The sequence below is a fragment of the Tympanuchus pallidicinctus genome, unplaced genomic scaffold, assembly GCF_026119805.1.
Source record: "Tympanuchus pallidicinctus isolate F22 unplaced genomic scaffold, pur_lepc_1.0 scaffold1, whole genome shotgun sequence".
Lineage (NCBI taxonomy): Eukaryota > Metazoa > Chordata > Aves > Galliformes > Phasianidae > Tympanuchus > Tympanuchus pallidicinctus.
This window is the reverse complement of record NW_026294618.1, coordinates 20,793,542-20,816,505: the sequence shown is the minus strand read 5'-3', so window position 1 is coordinate 20,816,505 and position 22,964 is coordinate 20,793,542. Positions and strand designations below refer to the sequence as shown.

General features: G+C 33.1%; 1 protein-coding gene across 1 annotated transcript in view; it reads left to right on the top strand.

Annotated features, from left to right (window-relative positions):
* The window catches only part of CSMD1 (CUB and Sushi multiple domains 1), a 984,784-nt gene that overhangs the window by 800,292 nt on the left and 161,528 nt on the right, over positions 1 to 22,964 (top strand). Inside the window, exons 22-26 of the mRNA XM_052696996.1 lie at positions 1,445 to 1,614; positions 7,777 to 7,933; positions 13,419 to 13,610; positions 17,621 to 17,747; positions 20,492 to 20,694. Of these exons, the coding sequence (XP_052552956.1) occupies positions 1,445 to 1,614; positions 7,777 to 7,933; positions 13,419 to 13,610; positions 17,621 to 17,747; positions 20,492 to 20,694 (849 nt within the window). The remainder of the gene's footprint in view (positions 1 to 1,444; positions 1,615 to 7,776; positions 7,934 to 13,418; positions 13,611 to 17,620; positions 17,748 to 20,491; positions 20,695 to 22,964) is intronic.

Genomic DNA, 22,964 nt, shown 5'->3' with positions numbered 1-22,964 from the left:
TGTTATCTACCCTATCATTCTTCACAATCTCCTCCTTCTTCTTTTGCTTTCTTTGGTTTTATTGAAGAGAGGAAGTACAGAATAATTCACTAGCTTCAGCCTCTTCAAAAGTGAAAAGCACATAACTTTGATCATGTGTATCAAGGCCTCTGAAATTCAAATCCAAGATTTTTAGATATTTGATATGTAAATATGAAATGTGCATCATTCACTGAATATGTTTAAAATAATTTGTTTATTTTAAGGTATATCTTTCTTGTGTAACTTCATACTGTATTTTCAGAATGATTCTTTACACATATAACGGATAAACTATACTCATGTTCACACAAAATTGTAACCGCACACTTCCTTAAATGAATATCATAATGTCCTATAAGCCTTAAGACTCTTTTTAAAATATCCAGGAAAAATAAAGAAAGAGAGAATTTTAAACAATCACCTCTTTTTCTCTAAAAATATCTGTTGGTATACATTAATGTCTTTTTAATTATTTATGTCAAACTCTTAATAAGGTCTGAATAATGATTATGTGAAAACCTGGATTCAATACAGCATATTTTATCCTTAGATGGGAAAAAATGAGGCAGAAATAATAAAATTTCCTTTAAAGTTGTACATTCATATCAGTATTTTACCTTAACTTAATGTTTTATAAGGTGCTTTTAGGCCATTTTTAATCACTTTGAATATTTGTTTGAACAATGTATCGCTCTTCTTTTTTTATTTCTTTTATTTTTTTGGATGTGATGAAATGTACACTGCAGACATGGAATAGTGTTTATTTAGAACTCAACCTGAGCCAATAGGCTGAAACACATCATTCTTCCTCTACTCTACTCTTTTCTTTACTGTGTAGTAGTAACTAAAATTCTACTCCTGAAAGTGTCTCTAAGTTCATGCTACGGGTGGCTGTGAAAAGGACTCTCCCAATATTTACCTAAAAAAGAAAGGAGTTGTTTGGTGCTGACTAATATGAATAATCGTTGATTTATTTTGTTGGTTTTTTTTGTTGTTGTTGTTTCATATCTAGTGGAAATACTATTTGAATGCTTTTGATTTATTGCCAGACTACTTTATCTCAGCAAATTATTATCTGTTTTTTTCTAGTGCTTATTTCAACAGAATAATTTTATGGAATTTTTATGGACTCCAGCTAGGCTGAATTACAGATCAGCCTAATGTGAGGACCAAGGGATCATTAGATGCTAGATAAAAGCCCTTAAGTGTACGTTAACCTAGTGAAGTTCTGGGGATAGCATCTTAGGTAGGATTTTTAGGTGTTTGTCCTGTAGGTGAAATCCAACAGAAATGTCTTTTTCCTAGGTATCCATAGCAAGTTAGTTATCGTATAGGCTAAATATTTCTAAAAATTGCCTATATTATCTTGAAATGGATAATTCACTTTTTTTTGTTTGTTTGTTTGTGTGTCTGTTTTCTTTAGCTGAATGTGGAGCAACTGTCTCTGGAAATGAAGGAACATTGTTGTCTCCAAATTTTCCATCTAACTATGACAACAACCATGAATGTATCTATAAAATTGAAACTGAGGCTGGAAAAGGGATCCATCTTAGAGCAAGGAGCTTTCAGCTGCATGAGGGAGACACGGTTAAGGTAAAAAGCAAATCATCTCACTTTCTGCTGTGCTGAATGTTCACATTATATGATTGACTCAATACTAACCATTTTGATCTTTTTGTTTGTTTGTTTGTTTTTTCCCACTAAATTTAAATTCTATCTGAATATAGGGAATATTAAATGTTCAATTGTATTTCTGGAAATATTATTTACACAGTATGTAAATCTGAATAGAAAACCTAAAATGCATACTTAAATTTTGAAAGCTAAAGTGAGCTAAAGTGTGTTATTTTCAATGCGTGGTGATATTTGTAAATGTATTTCTGGGATTGCTTTGAAGAAAGATGGTTTTTAATTGTAGATAGAATATTATTTGTCTTGTGCATAATAGGCAATTTTGGAAAAATTATTTAATTTGCTCATTTGGATAGAAAGAAGCTAGCCAATGTATGTTATTGTAATTGTTCTAGGTACATGTATTTCTCTAGGTGTCCTTTCTTGAGCAGGGAGTTGGACTAGATCACCTGACTCTCCAGTACTGTAATATTGACTAAAACTGTAATGACAGAAGGTAGCTTACTTTCTTTTACTCTTACTTTGTAGGTAATGTTTGAAACGCATCCTAAATAACTTCAAATTTTGAAAATGTACTTTTCTCCCATGTATTAATAATCTTTTTAATTTAAATAATGGCTGCCATATTCTTTTATATAATGAAAATCATGATATTCATCTGGAATGTTGAACATATACTAAAATTACTTTCTCAAGTTCATGTCTCTAATTTTTCTGTTTTAATTGATACTCAAATTACTCAGTGCTGTCAATTCAGTCAGTAACAACTGGGGATATCAGGATATCACAGCAACTCATTTAGCATGTTATTTCTAACCTGATCTTAGTATTTTCATTTGTACTTTCCACAAATATTTTGAGATAACTGTATGATAAAGGAAATTTTTCTTGCTATGCTTTTATCTATTATTCCATCTCCATATGTAAATGCATGACAAATTAATGCATTTCCTGTATTGTCCCTTTAAGTACCTTCTTTACTAATACAGATACATATATATGTTTTTTATATACTTGTGGGTTTTTTTAAGTACAGACTGGATTAAACTATGAAATAAGCAAATCTTTAAAAAACTCAAACAGTATTCAAATATAATAGTTAAAAGAACAGTGCTTTCTCCATCTTTAATCTTTAAAAGTCACTGATAATAAAGGCCTCTATGCCTGTGTGGCTGTGCTGAATATAGTGCTGCAGGATCTTTTCTTACGGCTTTTCTTTTAGACCAAAGAGAACTGAGTAGGTAGGTAAAAATGTAGTCTACATTGTTCTTTGCTCCCACATTCCTTGATTTGGCACTGTAGATCCCGTAAAGCTCTGAATAGATGCAGCAGACACAGAAGAGCTTACTTAATTGACCACTGAGCAGCTTGGATACTGTACTTAAGTTTCTCAGAAGCTTTACACATACCTAGTTTATAAATAATTTAGTAGACTGCCTGAACAACAACAAAATCTTAGAAAACTCTAAGCTAACAATGAACTTACTCAGTTATCCTTCAGAACTCTTCATGAGTAATGACAAGAATACTTAGAGTTACTCGCTAGGGATGTAAGAAAGAAAATTTAATAGTGAGAATGCTGTTGTGGGCAATCTGTCACATACTTTCTTCTTTCATAAATGCGTAAGCACATTACTTCTGAGGAAGCAAAGCAAGTAAAGGGTAAAGGCAAAATTGTTGCTATGTCTGAACTGCAAGGCCTGTTTTATATTTCTGAGGCAACTGGCATAGCACAACTGCTATTCACCCAAATAAACTCTCTCACCATAGCCTCTTTATAACCTGCATTTTTAGAAATAATGTCTATTACTTCTTGATCTATGAAAGCACTAGTATCTTAATTAGTTATTACCTGGAAGACTTCCAATTGGAGCAGGCCACTATCTTAACTGAAAATGTGGTGAAGATTAAACTGAGCATACAGTTGACTGTTAATATTCGAGATTTTGTCCTTTTTTTTTTTTTAATTTATATTGGTGACAGCCTGGCTAGGGTATTTTAGAGTTCAGATTTTATATACATTTCTATGCAGCTTCTTATTTATTCTGTGACATAAGAATAAGAAATAATTATCCTATTGAAGATCTCTTTCTAGGCTGAAATGTTCTTTGTAGTCTTGCAGTGCATCATGAGATTATATTCATTGCTTGATTGTCACTAAGGAGAGATGCTTTAAAATGTGGCGATTTAAAATCTGCTAGCTGAAAGCAGAGAATAATATAACAGCCTAGCATAGGATGACAGCAAGAATTTTGTTTTCCAGATCAGTACCAGTTATCTTACAGAACTAGGAGTTACCTTGGTAAGTTGACTGAAATGTCCACCTGTCTCAGTATTCTTTCTCTAATGAAGATAATGGGAGATATTATTTAGGCAAAATAAACTAGCCTGGTTGCTTATCTGTGCTCCATTCCCTTATGTTCCCCTGGTGTCCCCAGCTGTTGCATAAAGTAAGATTACATTTTGCTGTCTATTTCTTCATCATCTGTTATGGACATGTCTTTGAACTCAGGCAGCCATTTTAATCACTTGATATTGTGTACTCTTCTGCAACAATAAACTCTGAAATTTCACTTAGTACTATGTAAAGAAGTGTGTGCATCTACTTCGTACAGGAGAGATGTGGTCCTCCTGGAGTGCATCCAAAAGAGGACCACAAAAATGTTCTCAGGTATGGAACACCTCCCCTGCGAGGACAGGCTGAGAGAGCTGTGGCTGTTCAGCCTGGAGAAGAGAAGGCTCTGAGGAGACTTGATAGCAGCCTTTCAGTATCTATAAGAAAGAAGCTGGGAGGCTCTTTAACAGTTTTGATAGGACAAAGGGAAATGATTTCAAAGCAACATAGAGCAGAGTGGACAAATGGAAGAAGATTTTTACAATAAGAGTGGTCAAAGTGGTCAAGCAAAATTTAAAAAACATTTTTGTTTGGGATGCCATAAAGTTCAGGAAAATATCAAAGTTTAATTGTAAATATTTTTACTATCAGAATATGAAACTACAGTTTAAGAAAATCCAGTCAGCTTTTTGTTCTCCTTCAGTTGTTTTTACATTCTGTTAGCAGATGCACATACATTAGCACCATTACCGTGAGATTTCTCTTCACAAATAACAGTAGCACGATCCTCTTTCTTGCGTTTTTTCACCCTAGCAGCTGCAAGCACTTCTCTCAGTTCCTCGCGAATGTTTAGGAGAAACAAAGCTTCCCTAAATGTCCTGGATACATTTATCTTAGTGCACTAAACAATGCCGTGATCATTCTCTACTGTCCCCAAGGCCAAATTCCACAATCTGAATACATCCATAAAATTAAACTCTTATGAAACAAGGTGGCTCACTTAAACTTCCTCTTGGAAATAGTCCCTGGCCTCTACATTTCTTCTGTACCCTCAGAAAAGATTTGTGAGTCAGTAGGTCTGCTTTAACTGTTTGTTGAATAAATATTGTGTGGATAATCGAGTTCTGGCTGTACTCTGGCACTCTTTACTTGCTTTTAAAACATAAAACTAGCTTGAATTGCATGTGTTTATCTGGGTTTTCTGTTGGCACAAGTAAGAATTCTAAAAGTCACCTGAATATTGAGGTTAAGTAGTACAGAGGGAATAAAAAATAATTTGCAAAGAATTTCTGACATCAGTAAGATTGCATGCATGAGAAGGGGTAAAGATGAGTGATTTCAAGGAGAATATACTGCAAAGTTAATGACTGTAAGTCATGGGTAAAGCTTTCTATAAATGTAGTGAAGTTTGAACTTGATTTAGGGAGATAAACATCAGAGCTCAAGTAAAGAAAGTTTATAATTACATAATATTTAGATCAGCTGATTATTTTAAAGCTTACCCTCACTTACTCACTGATGCCTGAGCTTCCTGGTCTGTCTATTTTAGCAATCTCTTGAAATACTTAATTCTTTAAACTGATTTTTTAACAGTAGAATCTCTGTCTCAGTGCAAATTTTTTCAAGGCAACTGTAACACTAGAATACAATTCCATGTTTTTCAGCTCTTTGGCCAAATATCTTCCTTTTTGCTTCATGACAGAGGAAAAAAGAGTATTTGGTAATTGGAGTATGTGAATTATATTTGAAATTGGTTATCCTACATGAGTAAGGCATATGCACTACAATAATAATGTAAAAGTGTGTTAATATGTTCCTGGTTCCAGAGACAATCACGCATGTCAGATCTCCTTCAAATACCAGAGCACAGGGGTTGCACACAAGATGCCTGCTGGAAGAAATCCTTGTCCAAGGCAAAACCATGACCAAGAATTGTTTGGGTGAATGTTGGCTGGGTTGGAGTAAACCTTTTCCTGGGGCAATTCAAATAAATTATTATGAAATTAATTATTTGTGTAGATGGTTGAGGTTTGATCCTTATATGTTTTGACCACTGGTCTCACTTACTAGACTAGAGATGTACATAATGTCTAAAGTGTTAACAGCAGCCACTTTCATTTCACTCCTTATATCTTATTTTTATTTCATAAAGTGGCATTTTCATTTGTGTCTTGATTAATCTTGATAGAGATTATGATTTAACTTGCTGATCGTCAGATAGCAAGAGTATCTGCAAAGTCAGTAGCATAGAATATCATTAGAGTAGGACGTCTGGACAATCGTAGTTATTAACTTCTTTTTCTTTTAAAGATGAATAAAAGTCCCATTTATATTAGCACTTACTTTTAGAGAGTACTTACTATTAATACCAATCTAAAGTCCACCTTTTCATTCAAACTAATAAATGAATCTCTGAAACCAAGTAAAATATATCTGTGTTTTCTGAATATATAATGAAAATGGCATTCAAGAATCTTGGAGTGAATGTGTTCGGCTTTTTTTTATATAGTAGATTTTCAGCTCTGATAAAGCATAATCAGGCAGTGAAAGAGTTCTATAATTCTGGCCCTGGACAAGAGTAGAAGTTTGGAGGCATTATTTTGATGCTACTAGTACAGTATGAATGGCAATGGCTTATCTACGTGACCTATTATAGGACAATTTTTGCCTTAGTTAAAAGACGAAATGTTGTTCTATGAATGAATAGTGCAGTGTATTATTGTACAAAATCTTTAAGGGAAAGTTCTTATTTATATATATTTATGAAACAAAAAATTTGATTTTATCTTCAAAAATCTTTATGTGTGTTACTATTGATAATTGTTAACAGCAGCACATATTATGAATGTGTTACTTTGAAAACATTCACTTATTGATAATACGATGGTATTTTCCTGGGGAAGTAGCTCTGCTTCTGAATATTGGTAATCGTCTATAAATGTTGTTGCAATGATCCATCCTTTTGTTCATACATGGAAGAGGACATTCAAATAAGGAAGTGTTTTCTGTAACTCAGATGCAGGAATTTAGGTTGTTAAATCAGTCACCACCTTCTTCTGGCTGGAATCAGGATAAATCCTCATTATACCACAAGGTCTGAGAATGAAGATATGAAGACCTAGAGCATGAGATCTTTGTTGCAGCTTTTGCATCAGATTTATTCGATTTCTTAAGGAAGTTGGCATTGGGGGTGAATTGTCTTTCTCTTCAGATTAAAAACCAGAGAATCACGTTCATTACTTTTGTAAAAATGTCCACATGATGAAGTGTGAAACACACTTTATATTTGCCTATTTTTTAATGAAAAAATACAGGTGATTTTTATTGTTTTTATAATTCAAGAACAATTTATATTTTTAAATCTGGGTTGTTTTTTGTTTGTTTTTGTTTTTGTTTTTTAGACAAAAACCAAACGGAACCAAAACCAAACAAACAAAAACAACAGAGGACTATTGGGACATATTGATATATGTGATATATTGTCTTAAATACCTCATTTCTGCTTTTTGATATCAGAGGGGAAAGAACACAAATTATACTTCTATTAGTGTTTCTAAGTGATCATGAAAAAAATCTGAAGTTATGAAACCTTAGAAAATCTTGAAGGGTGACATAATACTTTCTATTTTACTGAATGTTATAACCAAGAAATAGAATTTTTAGAGTGGTATATACCTCCACAAGAAGTTTGCGATGCATAGCTAACTTTGAAGTGTATAAAGTTTTTCAGATATGCAGATTCACAAATTCCAATGTCCAGTTTCATCCTATTATTTTGTTTCTTCAAGGTCTATGATGGAAAAGATAGTTCTTCTCGTTCTCTGGGAGCCTTCACCAAGAATGAAATGATGGGAGTCATTCTTAACAGCACCTCTAACCACCTGTGGATAGAATTTAATACCAATGGGTCCGATACTGACCAAGGATTTCAGCTCACTTATACAAGTAAGTAGCTAACAAAGGTGGTCTGATTGACACATATATTTGTACATATGCAAAGTGCACTTACTCCACAGTTTGAATGTAAATAATAACTAGCTTGTTTCCAATACATAGAAACTTAAACTTTGCTGAGATTCCACTGAATCTCTAAGTACCCTTTACCTTCGATTTATTGTCTTTTGCATCATAAGCTGATTGTGAATCCTTCAGAATGAATTATCTTACTTCAAATTGTCTTGTAGTATTAAGAGGAGGTATGTCACAGAAATGGAATCATAGCTCTTTACATAAAACCTGGTAACTTCCCTTTGGATTAGTCAGTCGTGCAATAAACAGAAATCATTCAGTTTCCCTTCTATTTTTCTGCTCTGCCTGATAAATATTATCATGCTACTCTTATTTATTTATTTATTTATTTATTTATGTCAGAACTGAGAAGGAAAAAGTTACTTCAGCTATGAAATGTCTCAAATTGATGAATCTCTTGAAAAGCATAAACAGTTTTTTACAGTCTTTAAACGGTGATGCTAACAAAATTCTCTACCCAAGGAAAGATTTTTTCTTTTTCTTTTTAATTTTCTTTTTTTTTTTTTTTTTTAACCAAATAGCTCATTTATATTGTATGAGCTCATTTTGCAGAAATTCATATTGCAATATTTACTTATATTTACTTATGATGAGATTTATTTCTATTTGTTCTAATATGAGAGGGTCCCATTTGTAAATACAGTGTAGTTTCTTAATTTTCACATGTATTTTCAAGAAGCCAAATTCAAGACAATGCCTTTGTGAGACAGTGAATATCTAACTGGGTGATTATATTGACTAGAAAGACAATTTAATTTTATTTCCTACCACTGTAGTGCAGAGTGTTACACCATTTATATACTAATAAATCATAAGACTTAATATTTTGAGATGCTTTAAAAATTGGCTACAGTGCTGACTCCCATTCTTTGGGGAATCCAGTCCATGCATTACTTTGAAGGTTACTATACAAGAAATCATATTCATTATTAGATGGGTTTGTTTTTTGTTGGATTTTTTTTTTTTACTTTTTTTGGTGAAGCTCCAATGCAGTTACTAAACAAAGGCATTCATGTTTGGTAAATACATCAAGTGCAAAATGATAATTATCTCTTTGGATTAATCAAGTTGTAGTTCACAGCTGGAAGTACAGTTTCCCTGAGAGATTATTCTGCAGTTTATTCAGTCATTTATCAGATTGAAAGGTGCCACATACTTTAAAGAAAGATAAAGATACTCAAAGCAAGATAAAAGATAAAGGGCTATTTAAATATGATCTCACTGGAGGATATAAGAAATATATGTTCTGGGGTCAATTAAAATGAATAATTGATATTGTTTATCAAGAACTAAAAAGAGTGCTAAAAAAGTCATGGTGTAATAAATCCAGCGTTAAATCGGTTCTGATTATTGCCTGGTTGCTCAGTTTTCACTGTCTGTAAGAGCATATCAATTGCCTATAATTTTTTTTTGTCTTTGTAGTGCTTTTCCTCCAATTAATGCTATATAAAGGCAGATTAGTGTAGCTATGAAGTTTGAATTTTGAAACAACAGCAACATGTTATTAAAAAGACTTACAGACAGTTACTTGTGCAGAACTACTACAGTAATCTTTAAATATTTTTAACCTGGTGAATTCCGTGAATGATACTGAGTTTACAAAAGCAAATGATCCAAAAGAACTAAAGTGAGCTTAAAGAAACTTTCATTTCTGTTTCCAGAATATCAGTACTGAAATAATAAAGCCATTCTATAAACTCAGAATCTGAGTAGTTTGTGTGAACTGTATAAATTAGAGTATATGATCTTAAGAGGAATATTATGAAAGATTCGAATTGTAGTTGGAATGTGCAATGTAGGAGATTGCTTCAGGCTAACAACAATAGTGAATGGAAACTAGAAATTATAGTGGGGTTTTGTTTTGTACTCTTTAATGTGTAATGACAAGATAGTTTCAAGGAAATGAATTTATAGTGGACAGAGAAACTTTTTTGCTGTAATGAATAATGAAGCAATCTGTAATCTTAAGTATTTTAAGAGCTGTGAAATACCTTGTTTGTCTGAGGACTAAAGTTATAGTAAGTGTATTTAAGGAAATTGCAATTCTTTGAATATGAGCAGTCATTTTAGTCTTAGGAAGGAAACCAAAGTTGTACTAATTTTTTTGTTATTATTTCTTAGTCCTTTTAAGCAGAGCTTGCAGAGTTCTTTGCCTCATTCTTTGTGTGAAGGACTGGAGGAACTAAAAAGGACCTTTAATATGGTCTTAGATTTCTTAATCTGGGCATTAATAGAAATCTGCATGAAAAAAAAAGTAGAAGTTTATACATGTTTTAACCACAGCATTCTATTGTGACTATAAGTAATTTGAATGAAAAAAAATATTCCAGTTCTTCTTTCGTAAGTCCAGATAGATACATTGGGAGATTTTTCACATATTCTGGTATAAAAGTAACTGTGCTGTAAAAGTGCTGTTAGGTAGCAGTATTTAACATTAAATTGACATGTAAGTTAAAGTGGTGTCTTATTGATGCCTCACAGTGATGCACGGTAAAAGCAAAACACAGCTGTCCGGTAGAAATACCAGGCTGCAACTTTAAGTAAGGAGTGACTCAGTCCAGTCTCTGTATAACAAGCAGGACAGTCTCCCTGCAGTGTTTAACTACTACACTGTCACAGCTCTCACAAGAGGAATTTTAACACTGTGTTCCCTCATCATGTGGTGAGCTTAACACAGGAAGCTTTTGTCAGATATGCTTCCTTACTACTGCTGTTTAATCCTCATTCAGTGAACATAGTCTTGTCTTTTCTTGGTTAGTGGAGAAAACAAATATAGCTCTTCCACACTTTATCATACATACTGTACATGTGTACTCTGAGCTCTTTATACTGCTGACTACTCTGCGCTCTGTATGGAGTTTTACAGTTCACAGAATACTCAGAACTATACTTCTGCATCACTTTTAGCTCCTATGAAGATAACTTGTAGAGCAATTTCACTTGCATCACATACAGTTGTACGCAATTTCTGTTGATCAGTTGCTGTGTTGTTGGTTATCATTTAAAGACATTTCTGTTTTATGTACATGTCCAAAATTCCTAGCAAATAATTAAAACAGTAAGACAACCTTTGTATCTCAAAAGGAAGACTGCAGCAAAGATGGTGTCTAACTCCTGTTCAAAACCTTGCCCATCATTGCTTCCTTTCTTCAGTAAAACACTTTTTTTTTTTTCTTTTTTTCCTGTTTTCCCACAAAGTTGAAGAGAAAAGGCCCTTTCTCTTCCTAGTATTGGCTAGAGCTCCTAAAATTAATTTATTTTAACTGTGCCGGAAGATGTTTATTTCTATGATACTATTCATCCAATCTATTCAGGAGTACCTCTGAGCTGTGATGTATAAAAAAAACATTACCCCTGTGTAGAACTGCTCTTTTGACTTTCTGCAGTCCTGGAGGGTTTTACCAAGGTCTGTGTGTTGGCAGTAGCCTTTCTGAGATCATAGGGAGTTATCCAAACGTCTACTTTCTAAGGAGCAACTTATCTCTCTATGGCAATTTCATGGTTCCCCAATCCTGTGCAGGATATAATAGAAGCAGAATATCTCTTAAATAAGGCTTGGAGTTCACTGTACCAAGTCTGTGGAAGGATCCTGGAATACATACAGATATGATCTTTAGGAATGTGCTTAGCTGCATTGGACCGCTCAGCAGTACGTTTTACCTCATAGCAGACTCTTGCATATTAAAGAAATGTGCAGAATTGGTTCCAGACTTCAATATAAAAGTCTGAAAACCATTCAGAAATTTGACATATAATCTGTACTTAGACTTTAACTTTCTAAAGGCCCTTCACTTCTCTGTTTCAGAAAATGTAGTGTGGATTAAAAATGAAGTATTATGTTAGTTCCTGAACACTTGTCTTTTGTTTGTATCCTCTTTTTTCTTATGTTGTGAAATTAGATGTTTCCCTTCAATTCTGTTCTAAGATAAAAATGACAGCTGGAAAACAAAAATCAGTATGGATTCCTCTTCGCAAAATAGCATTCTCAGTATACACTCAGATCTTGACTAAATGTCACTATCCATCAGTTTTGGATTCATGACTATTTCTCTCACTAAATGCAGAACTCTGGGAGAATGTAATTTCTGCGAAAGAGTGTGCAAGATTCAGGCCCGTAAACTATGTTCAACTCCACAGGACTTGCATTCTATCTAGTTTCTCTAAGGGAAAACAGGTTAAGAATTGTGCCTACTTGTTTTTTTGTTGTTGTTCTTTTGTTTTTTTTTGTGTTTTTTTTTTTTTTTGTTTGTTTTTCTGTAATGATTTTTAGTGCTTTATTTGCATTTATTATACTCTACATCTAACAAGTATACTTTGTATTTTTACAGTACTTTTTCATTTCATCCCAAGACAGTCTTTGCAGATTAAGAAGTGATATTTAAAGAATTATGTATTGATATTGTTTTTTATCATAAGGATGTTTGATACTTTCCTTATTAGTAAAGGACCTGATGTGGGGAATTAACCACAACAACAAACTGAAGGGAAAATCAGTTGCCTTATTCAGAACTCCATAATGAGTTATAACAGAAACTGTTTAGAAAAATACAGACCACAAAAAAGAAATCATTTAGAATCAGACAGTATTAGAATCTGTCAGTAGTTGAGAAAGATAAGTTTGGAACTACTTTTTATAAAAAGCTTCAAAAATCTGAACATCGGTTCAGAACATCTTTACATCTTGTTGCTACTATGCAGAAAAAAAACACAAAAACCCACAATAAAAGAAATATATAAATATTTGTTATGTATCATCTTATGTAGATGCCCAAAGTAAAACTGTTCATGCTAATAAGGACAGAGGAAACTTTTCCTTTCTCATGTTAGCAGCTCAAAATGGGGACTGCTTGTCAGAAACAAGTAGAATATTACTTATTCATTTGCAGCAGAGAAGAAACTAAAGCTGTGCTATCTTGACACTAGAATGAATTAATCAATCGTTGCATTTGCTTCCTACATTTCCACTATGGTCTGCTGGTATTGCTGTAGAGGTTAGATAAAGAAGTAAAGTTCTCACTCTGTATCAAGAAAAGAATTGAGACTGCTTCCTTTTCTCTGAATTAAAAAAAAAAAAAAAAAAAAAAGATTGCAATAATAGAAGTGATATAAAATAATTTCTTACTGATCTCTTTTGGGATTGTGCAAATAATAATTTTCTTCAGTGGAAAAATGTCATAATCAATAGCATGAATAATTCTTGGTGTCTCAGTTTCTACTTTCTTCAAATTACGTGTAATTTATCTTTGGTTGCTCTGGATTTATGTAATCTACCTGAATCATGGGAGAATAATTTGAATCAAGACTAGAAAGCAATTCACTAGCATTGTATTTTATTTGATATTTTATATTTATGTGTTCTTTTTTTTCTTTTCTTCTTTTCCTTTCCCACTTCTGTTTGCAGGTTTTGACCTCGTCAAGTGTGAAGATCCTGGCATACCAAATTATGGCTACAAGATCCGAGATGAAGGACATTTCATAGACACTGTCATTTTATACAGCTGTAATCCTGGCTATACAATGCACGGCAGTGGCGTTATGACTTGTTTAAGTGGAGATAGGAGAGTATGGGACAAACCTCTACCTACTTGCATAGGTAATATGATTTCTTGTAGTGAAAGACCTCCCTGTTGTTTCAGAGAAAAAAAAATAATAAAAAAATCTTTCTATACTTTGTATGATAATGACATAAATACTTTAAATTTCAAGTAACGATTTACCATGGATAACCAAATATAACTTTTCTGGTTCTTTAACAGATTGCTATATAGCTGTGGCAGAAAACTTGGGCAACACTTCTGTCAGTAGGCCAGGTTTTAAAGTTTTTAAAGTTTTTATGATGAGGCTGTGCAGTGCTGAACCAAGTCTCTAAAACTGTTTTGTTATAACCACCACAAATGTTAAGGAAGTACTAGGTGAGAAAACATCTGAACAATCTGAACTCTGATATTGCTATTGCCCATTAGTTCCTTTGTTAGGTAGTTTTTCTCCTCCATTTCAGGTTTCCAGTCTACAATTACCAGTAACTTTCTGAGTTCAGGTTTCTAGATGGTGTTCCCATGAGTCCTCGAGAAAGTCTTTCTTTTTGTGTGCTTTCTAATGCTTACCTTTTGAATCTGACAGCTGGTACAGGTAAGCTACTGACTACTTCCAGCAAACTCAGCTGACTTGCAGGATCCTTGCTCATTGTCCCTCTCTAGCATCGTGTGCCATATTTTCTATTCCAGGATCTGCTTCCTTCTGAATACACTCACAGACCTGCAGTCTGAAAAAGAGCAAGCTTTCTTTCCTTTCAGAATTTTAGCTTACCCAGAGGGTAACTGCTGGGAGTGGGGGGGGGAACAAAAAAAAAAAAAAAAAAACATCAAGAACATTTCTACTCTTAGTAGACGTTATTTTTCATACTTGGTTCTGGAACTGTTAATATATACATGTTTATATATGTGTGTGTGTGTGTGACAGTTCAAAATAACTTTCAGATTTGAATTAATAGACTTTCCAGGCTTCTTATACATTCAAGTTCTCAAGCTTTTCAGTTTAATTGAGTGGCATCCTTTCCATCAGTGTTTGCCCTTTTTAAGAGACTGTTCTTAATTTGTCCTACCTTTGTCTATCTTCCCATTTAATTTAAATAAAATCATTACTCTAAGTTCATTTTCTGGAGTCTTTTCTTGTGTTCATTTTTACCAATAACTAAGAACTTGAATCAATTTCAAATTTATTAAGCAAATAAATTCATAAGCCTACCCAATCTCCTTCCTTAGATTGATGATTTGTCTTCTTATCTATATTTGGGATGTTGAAATCTCAACCCTACAATGTTTCCAAACAAAACAACAACAAATTCTCTGTATTGCAAGCTGACTTAGGAAAAGAAGACAGGAAATCTTCTTGAAGGCTCTTACCTTTCCTCTTGTAGAAGATCTTTGACAACTCTTTTCCAAAATATTTTTGACCGATGTGTGTGTTCTTTTTATGCCAAGAGTTTTTATGCTGTGTTCTCTGCAATCCCATATCTTTACCTTCATTTCCACTTTTCTTGATAACATTATATTTTTATGCTTATATATTAAACTTATCATTGCTACTGTGTTATTTTTTTTCACTATACCTCTACTTTGTACCTTGTATTCCTAGATTTCTTTTTGGCATATTGTTGCAAAGATTTTGGAATAATTTGTTCAAAAATCTTTCACCTCTTGAGTATCTAGTTTTATACCAACATTGATGGCTATTGAATACTGACCATTCTCTCTGAAAGTCTTCTAAAAGTGAATCTTTCTAGAATGCCTTTCTATGCCAGTCTATTAAATTCATTAAATCATTATCTTTCTTCCTACTGTTCTGTGTGAAGAAAAATTCATCATGAAGATCCCTGGAAATTCAGCTAGGCTTCTGCAGGTCATTTCAATCTATTTACTTATTTATTCATTTGTTTGTTCATTTCTTTGTTTACTGAGGTGTATATAAGTGGTAATTTCTTTATTCAGTTTTGTGCCACGCTCTTCTCTCTCTTTCTTCCTTTATTTGACTGGCTTATTTTTCATCTTCTTGGTGAAGTTGTCATGAACTTTGAACGATCTCTCTCCTGTTTAGGCACACTTCCATGTTTGTGCAGATCGTTTTTTTTTTTTTTTTCTGTATCTTAGATCAACATTTGCTGTTTACTGTTGGCTTCAGCAGCATTTACATTCATCATTGTCTTTACAGTCATTCCAGCCCATATACATAGTCAACATATTCTACAACTTTTCATCATTGATGATACACTGCTATATTGATTTAGCGTTCATTTTCATTTTCTTAAAAAATAAAAATAATTTTTTTTTGAGTGCATGTTCAGTTCTGTTAGTTTTAGTTCTTTATATAATGCAGCATATTCTTTGATGTGGCGATTTTACTGTATGCTCATTACTGTTCAGAATCGCTGTAGAAAATTTGCTTTTCATTTGCTTCTAAGTGTTGTTTTTTTTTGTTTGTTTGGTTTTTTTTTGTTTGTTTGTTTTTGTGGTAGTGGTGTTTTTGTTTGTTTGTTTGCTTGCTTTTTGTCATTTTTGGGGTTTTTTTTTGTTTTGTTTTTTCCAGGCAAACTATAGAGTTTAAATAATTCTGATTTCACTTGTTTATCTTCCAAATAAGTTATTTGGTAAAGAAGTGTATCAATCATTCCATTACTTGCAGATTGCTGTCATGGCAAATATTACATTCTGAGGTTACATAATTAAAATTGCTTGAAACCTTACAGAATAGTTATATTTGAAAAAAAAATAAAATGTTTTAGAGTAGCTTTCTGCTGTGGTTCTCTTCAAAACAGCAGGATAGGTAAGTAAATCACTCACCTTTTTTCCTCTAAGTTTATTTTAATGCCCTGTAACAATTTGGTTGTCAGCAGTGACTCAGTGGCATGCATTGGACTTACTATTTGTTAGGAGTTGTTGCTGATAAGTTATTTGGTCCCACTGTACTGTTTGTTTCATTGTCTGCATCTTACATTGTCATAGACAGCTATGCTTGAGTTGTTCTCCCCTGCAGTGTTTTTTAATGCCACTACTTGTGAGGCATCTCTGTTTAGGCTAAGTAAGATAGGACTTCAGGGGTGTTACTTAACTGGGAAGACATTAATTCTTTTTCTTTCAAAAGTACCTTGCTGTTACAGGGTGTTCCTGTTTCATTAGGGCACAACTTTATAGTGGGCACGCAATGGTACGATGCTCTAAATGAGCAAAGTAAACATCATTTCATTCTGGATATTTTGCACTGCAATCGGTCTCTCCACAAATTTAAGAAAGTTGTGATAATAAAAATGGTTAAAAACAGACTCTTCATACTCTCAAATCATAGCTTTCTGATTTATTCTCTCACTTGTTGGGAATATGGCATTTGAATTTGCAAATAACTAAGTAAAATACGAGGCAATACCTAACTGCTTTATGATATAATTAAACCAAAAGTTACAAAGAAGTAGCTTGAAACCATTAAGCTGAAAGCAATTTGACGTTAGAACAGGGAGAAAATGATTTTCATTACAAAGTGAAACTGTGTAAAATCTGTATTTCAGCATTCACTGTTATTTAGGAAAGACAAACATATTTGGTGAGACATTTCTGAGACCTTCAAACTTTATGCTTTCTGCTGTCTTACTGATACTAAAATTGTGATTTTGTAATCTTCATTTTGAAGTACTTTTCCTTGTAAAACTTCTTAATTACAGAAGTATGATTTTTTGTTTTGCAACAAAGGAGGAATTTAACTTGTGTACATGTCCTAGTTTATTATATGCAGGACAATGCTACTTCAGAGATGTTTTTACCTGTTACTTTTTAAAAGACACAGAAATGTGGAACAGAAAAAAAAAAAAAAGATGGAAATGCAAAATGTTATGGTCTTCAAATAATAATAATAATGCAATAAACGCCACTGATGGGAAGTGCTTCTGGGATGGTCCACCAATGCAACGGGAATGTTTAACTCTGTTTAACTTTATTCTATATTCAGTTATAGTTGCATTAGGTCTAACATTAATATGCTTAGTGCTTATAGTCATATTATACATACATACATATAGGCATATAGGTAATAATAATGCAATCCTTATTTATTTTGTAGCTGAATGTGGAGGTCGAATTCATGCTGCTACATCGGGGCGCATTTTGTCCCCAGGTTACCCAGCACCATATGACAATAATCTTCATTGCACCTGGATAATCGAAGCGGATCCAGGAAAGACAATAAGGTATATGCTTAATTTCAGTATTTATTATTTATTTCAGTACTTTGTGAATTATAGTCATTTTCATGATCTTCTTCATTATTTTGTTTGTTTTTTTTGTTAACTGCTTTTTGCATGAATCAAATTAGTCCTTGTTATTGTGTCATTTAAGAGAACCCATTTCTCCAGGGAACATCAGTGCCTAAACTGTACTGGGGATACCCAGGTATTTAACTCTTAACTGTGAATTCATTTGAATAGTATGGAGTATAAATCATTGGTATGGCTGAGCTGTTATCCCTTTTAATAACAGTAAACAAGCTAAAGTGTCATCTGTGGTTTCAAAATTCTTCCCTTAAGTTATTGTAATGTCACTTTTTTTATATATCTTACTGTCATATTCAATGCAATAATTTGTTGTGAATGGAATATAATTATTCAGAGCTTTCTTTCTTGAATAAATTACTTCAAGCAATCCTAAAGTGCCTGAGTCTCTGCCAGGAATGCTTGGACATCAGGCATCTTGGTCCTTGTTGATTATTTATTAGGAGTTCACATGAAATTTGATGTTACAATTAACAAGAGTAACAGAGAATATAAGCCCTGTAGAGCTTTTTAAACAACTCTGTAGGGTTTTCATTTCTTATTCCTGCCCTATTCCATAATATCATTATTAAGATATACAACATTTTGAAGTATATATCATATTTTTTTTTCCATAATCTGTTGAATAGTAAGACCAGAAGTATCTCAGAAGACCTTGAGATGAGCAAGTTTAACAGAAATAATGAGACTTAAAAAAAGAAACAAGACTGAGAGAATGCTTAATAGATAAGGACCTATCCATATAGACTTGGCAGCATATCAAAAAAGGGAAGAAATTAAAAAAACTACTTCAAAATGAGGGAAACACAAGTGGTGACTAACATACAAAGTAAAGGTAAATACTAAAAACTGCATGAACATACCAAGAAAACAGTTAAAACAGTTTCATTTCCATAATAATTTATGGAAAGATAATGGAAAGATTTAAGAACTTAGGCAGGAGGGAGGAGGTAATACAAGGTCTTCCTCCTGGATCACAGCAGTGCCCACTGTCAGTATGAATTAGGGGATGAAAGAATTGAGCACTGCCTTACCAAAAAGGAGCTGGGAGTTCTTGTGGCTGGGAAGCTGGACACAAGTCACCGATGTGCCCTTACAGTCCAGAAAGCCAGCTGTATCTTGGGCTGCATCAAAAGAAGTGTGGTCAGCAGGTCAAGGGAGGTGATCCTAGCCCTCTACTCTGCTGATGAGTTCTCTCCTGGAGTACTACATCCAGATGTGGAGTCCTCAGTATGGGAGAGACGTGGACCAGCTGGAACATGTCCAGATGAGGGCCACAAAAATAATCCAAGGTCTGGAACACCTTCTCTATGTGGACAGGCTAAGAGAGTTGGATCTGTTCAGTTTGGAGAAGAGAAGTCTCTTGAGATCTTTCAGTATTTAAAGGGCATCTATAAGAAAGAAGAAAACAAACTCTTTAGCAGGGTCTGTCATAACAGGACAAGGGAAAATGGTTTCAAACTAACAAAACAGAGATAAATATTGGATATTAAAAAAAAAAAAGATTTTTAGAATAAGGGTAGTGGAACATGGATTGGAACAAGTTGCATAGAGAGGTGGTGGATGCCCCATCCTGGGAGACATCCAAGGTCAGGCTGGACAGGGTTCTGAGAAGCCTGATCTAGCTGTAGTGTCCCTGTTCATTGCAGAGGATTCGGACTATGTGACCTTTAAAGATCCATTTCAACTCAAATGATTCTATGGTTCTACTATTCTATTGTAAGTTTTCAAAGCAGTTTTTCTTTGTGAGTTCAATGCATTTACAAAAAATGTTATATATATATATAGCTAAATTGCTCAGAATTGAAGGAATGAGAATATCTAAAGATTCAGTTCAGTTTTGCTGTAGTAACACTAACAGCTATGAAATGTCAAGTTCTGCTTAATAAGTTAGTTTTTTTACTACTAACAGGAAGTTGCTGTGAATGCAAAACTGTACAAAACTGTACAAAAATTTAACACATAACCAATATAATACTAATTGTTGTAATTAAGAACAATTTTTGAGACTAACATAAGTAATGATAAACAGCTGAGATATATTACTTCACAATATTAGCTGTGTTTTATTTTGTGCAGAAAGTTCACAGATAGTAAGGTGTTTCATTATTCATTTTATATGGACAATAGTTTGAACTGATCTTTTAAATGAAAATAATTTGCTTTTAAACTTAAGTCACCACAACATTAGAAGTAAATGAGAAGTTATCTACTGGAAAGTATATTTCTGTATTTCCTTTTTGATTTTTAATAATCCCATTTCATTAAGCCATATAATAGTTCAGCCTATCACAGGCAATTTTCATTTACATTTAAACGAGAAATTAATAATTTCCAATTAATGACAAATGCAATGAAGGAGTATCAACATGCAACCTTTTAAAACACACAGAAACTGTTTTTGATGTTTAGCTATTTAATTTCTTTAATGTAAGAATACACAGAATTTTAAGTCAATACAAAGATTCACACAAATACCATAGCATTCTTGAAAATCTTTCTCAATCAGCTCACTCAACAGGAAAAATGTTCTAGGATAACCAGGCCTTCTTCAGTTTTGAAACAGCATCTCTAAACCACTAACAATTTGGGAATGATTGCTTTGAGTTTTATGTACTTGCATTTAATGAGTAATGTACAGGGTTTTTACTTTTTCTTTGCAGTCTGCATTTTATTGTTTTTGACACTGAAGTTGCTCATGACATCTTGAAGGTATGGGATGGGCCCATTGAGAGCAGTATATTACTTAAAGAATGGAGCGGCTCAGCTCTTCCAGAGGATATTCACAGCACTTTCAACTCATTGACATTACAGTTTGACAGTGACTTCTTCATCAGCAAATCAGGCTTCTCCATCCAGTTTTCAAGTATGTAAATACTTTTGCATCTCAATATCAATAATTATTTACTACATTTGTATGTATTATCCTTATACACTTGACTTTTTTTTTTTTTTTTTTGCTTTCTCATTTTACAGCTTCCTCACTCTTTGCAAAAAGATTATATAATTTTAATTCTACATGCTTATGCAGAAAGTACAACTAGGGTAAATTATATTTGTTAAGTATCTGTAAGTTTTCTTATTTGTTCGTATATATTGAAATTCCATACCCAGTATTGTCTAATTAGATACTCTAATTACTCTAATTAGGGTAAGACACTTTATTTAAAATCTCTGTAATTGCTGTCACTTGGAAGTAAAGGACACAAGTAAGCTTTCAGTCATTATTTCTGAATAAGAAAATATACTTCAGGAGCTTACTGGAATTTAAATGAATTTAAATGATACCTATTTACTTTCTGAATGTTGTGTCCCAAACCGTAGACACCTAAAAAAGCCCTAACATACCTAGTTAATAGTATGCAGGGTGAATTAGAAGAGAAATATCACTAAAACTTCAGATTTGTTTGCAGTACAATATGCTGCTGCAATATGTAAAAATTAACTTCTTTAAACTATTCCATGCTGTTTTGTTTTTTTATTTGAGGAAATGAAATGTGATTTTTTTTTTCTTATTCATTTTACTCATCTTAGCAAACATTTTATGTTATGTTATGCAAAAAGGGAAAGGTGTAATTTTATTTGTATATTTTGAAAGAAGGAAAATATTTAAACTTTGTGCTGACATGTTGCCAAATCAAATTCTTTGACCTTCAGTGATACTTCTAGTAAATATGAGACAATTTAAGGACTTAAGGGTGAAGAACTGATTTTGTCTCAGTATACTTGATGGATGTCCTCATGGTTTTGCTAGCAATTGAAGCATATGTCTTACTGGAATTAACTGGGATTAGTGATGGAGAATTGAATGTCTCATCTCAAGTAAAGGGAAAATGGTATTAAAGTTCCGTTCACCCTGCTTGGCAAGTAGAATGTTCTACTTACTTTTTGAATGTAAGGAATGAAAAGTAGGGTTTAAGGAATTTATAATGTAAACGTTAAAATATTTCATCTAAAAATGGGAGCTTAATTTATTTAATCTCCTTGAGGCCATAAGTGGGCCACTGCAGTCTTGATATGTAAAGGATTCGAGCTGATTAATCTATGAATATGTGAAGATCTTTGTGTGCTTTAGTATTCATCATGTGTTCAACTGTATCTCTGTTTATCACAAAACTGCAAAGAATGATGAAAATTCACTTTAGTAGTTCCTAACATTATGCACAGAATAATCTTCAGTTACTTAATTTTTTTTTCCGGTGATTTCAGATAATGTAGATGTGTAATTACAAGTTCTATGACAGTAACTGCTTGAAGTTTCGAGTTTCTTTGTTACTGCGTGATGGGTTTTTGGGTGATGCTTTTATTAATGAGCATATTGTATTTAAACTTAAATTACCAACCAAAAAGTTATCTTTAAATGAATAATTCCACAGCCTTGAAGAACCTTCAAGAATCTGGAATTTTTTATGCATGCAAATTCTGTACTGGATTGTGCAATTAGGATAAGTATCTATGTCAGTAGACATCCAACTTACAGCATCATATGAGGGATATGCATATGAGAGTCAAATGAGAGCTCAAATGAGCAGCTCAAAAACAATTGCTAGTCTTTGGTTGAGAATTTGTTTCACAGTACTGCAAATCTTCTAGTTACTTTCATTCTGTATGCTCAAGAATGCTATTATAGCATCTGCCTAAAAAACTTTTCAATGAAAGTATAGTATGAAATAGATCAGAAAATAATTACCTATGAATTACTTACTCTTGATTGTATATCTAATTACGTATGTTTTTAATGGAGAAATATAAATAGCTGAAGATCACAAAACATTTGAATGCTATTAAAAGTGCCTTTGTCTTGCCCACTCAGCTCAGCATGCAGAGCATGAGGACACGAACTGACAAGGGTGATTATGTTAACTGTAATCAGTCTAATGCTTTTCATTAAAACTTAATTACCATTTAATCATGCATAAAAGGAAAAAAAAAATGGTATTCACTGTACAAAACTGACCTTTTCTCTAGGGGTTAAATATATTAAAACTATGTATTACAAGCCAGGGATGTCAACTGGCTTTCTTGTCATGATGGAGAAATTGAACACAAGAAGGGTATAGACATATTTGATAATTGGCTTCCTTTTTCTGAAGACACATAGGTACTAGTAGCAAAAACTTCCCACCTAAGTCAATG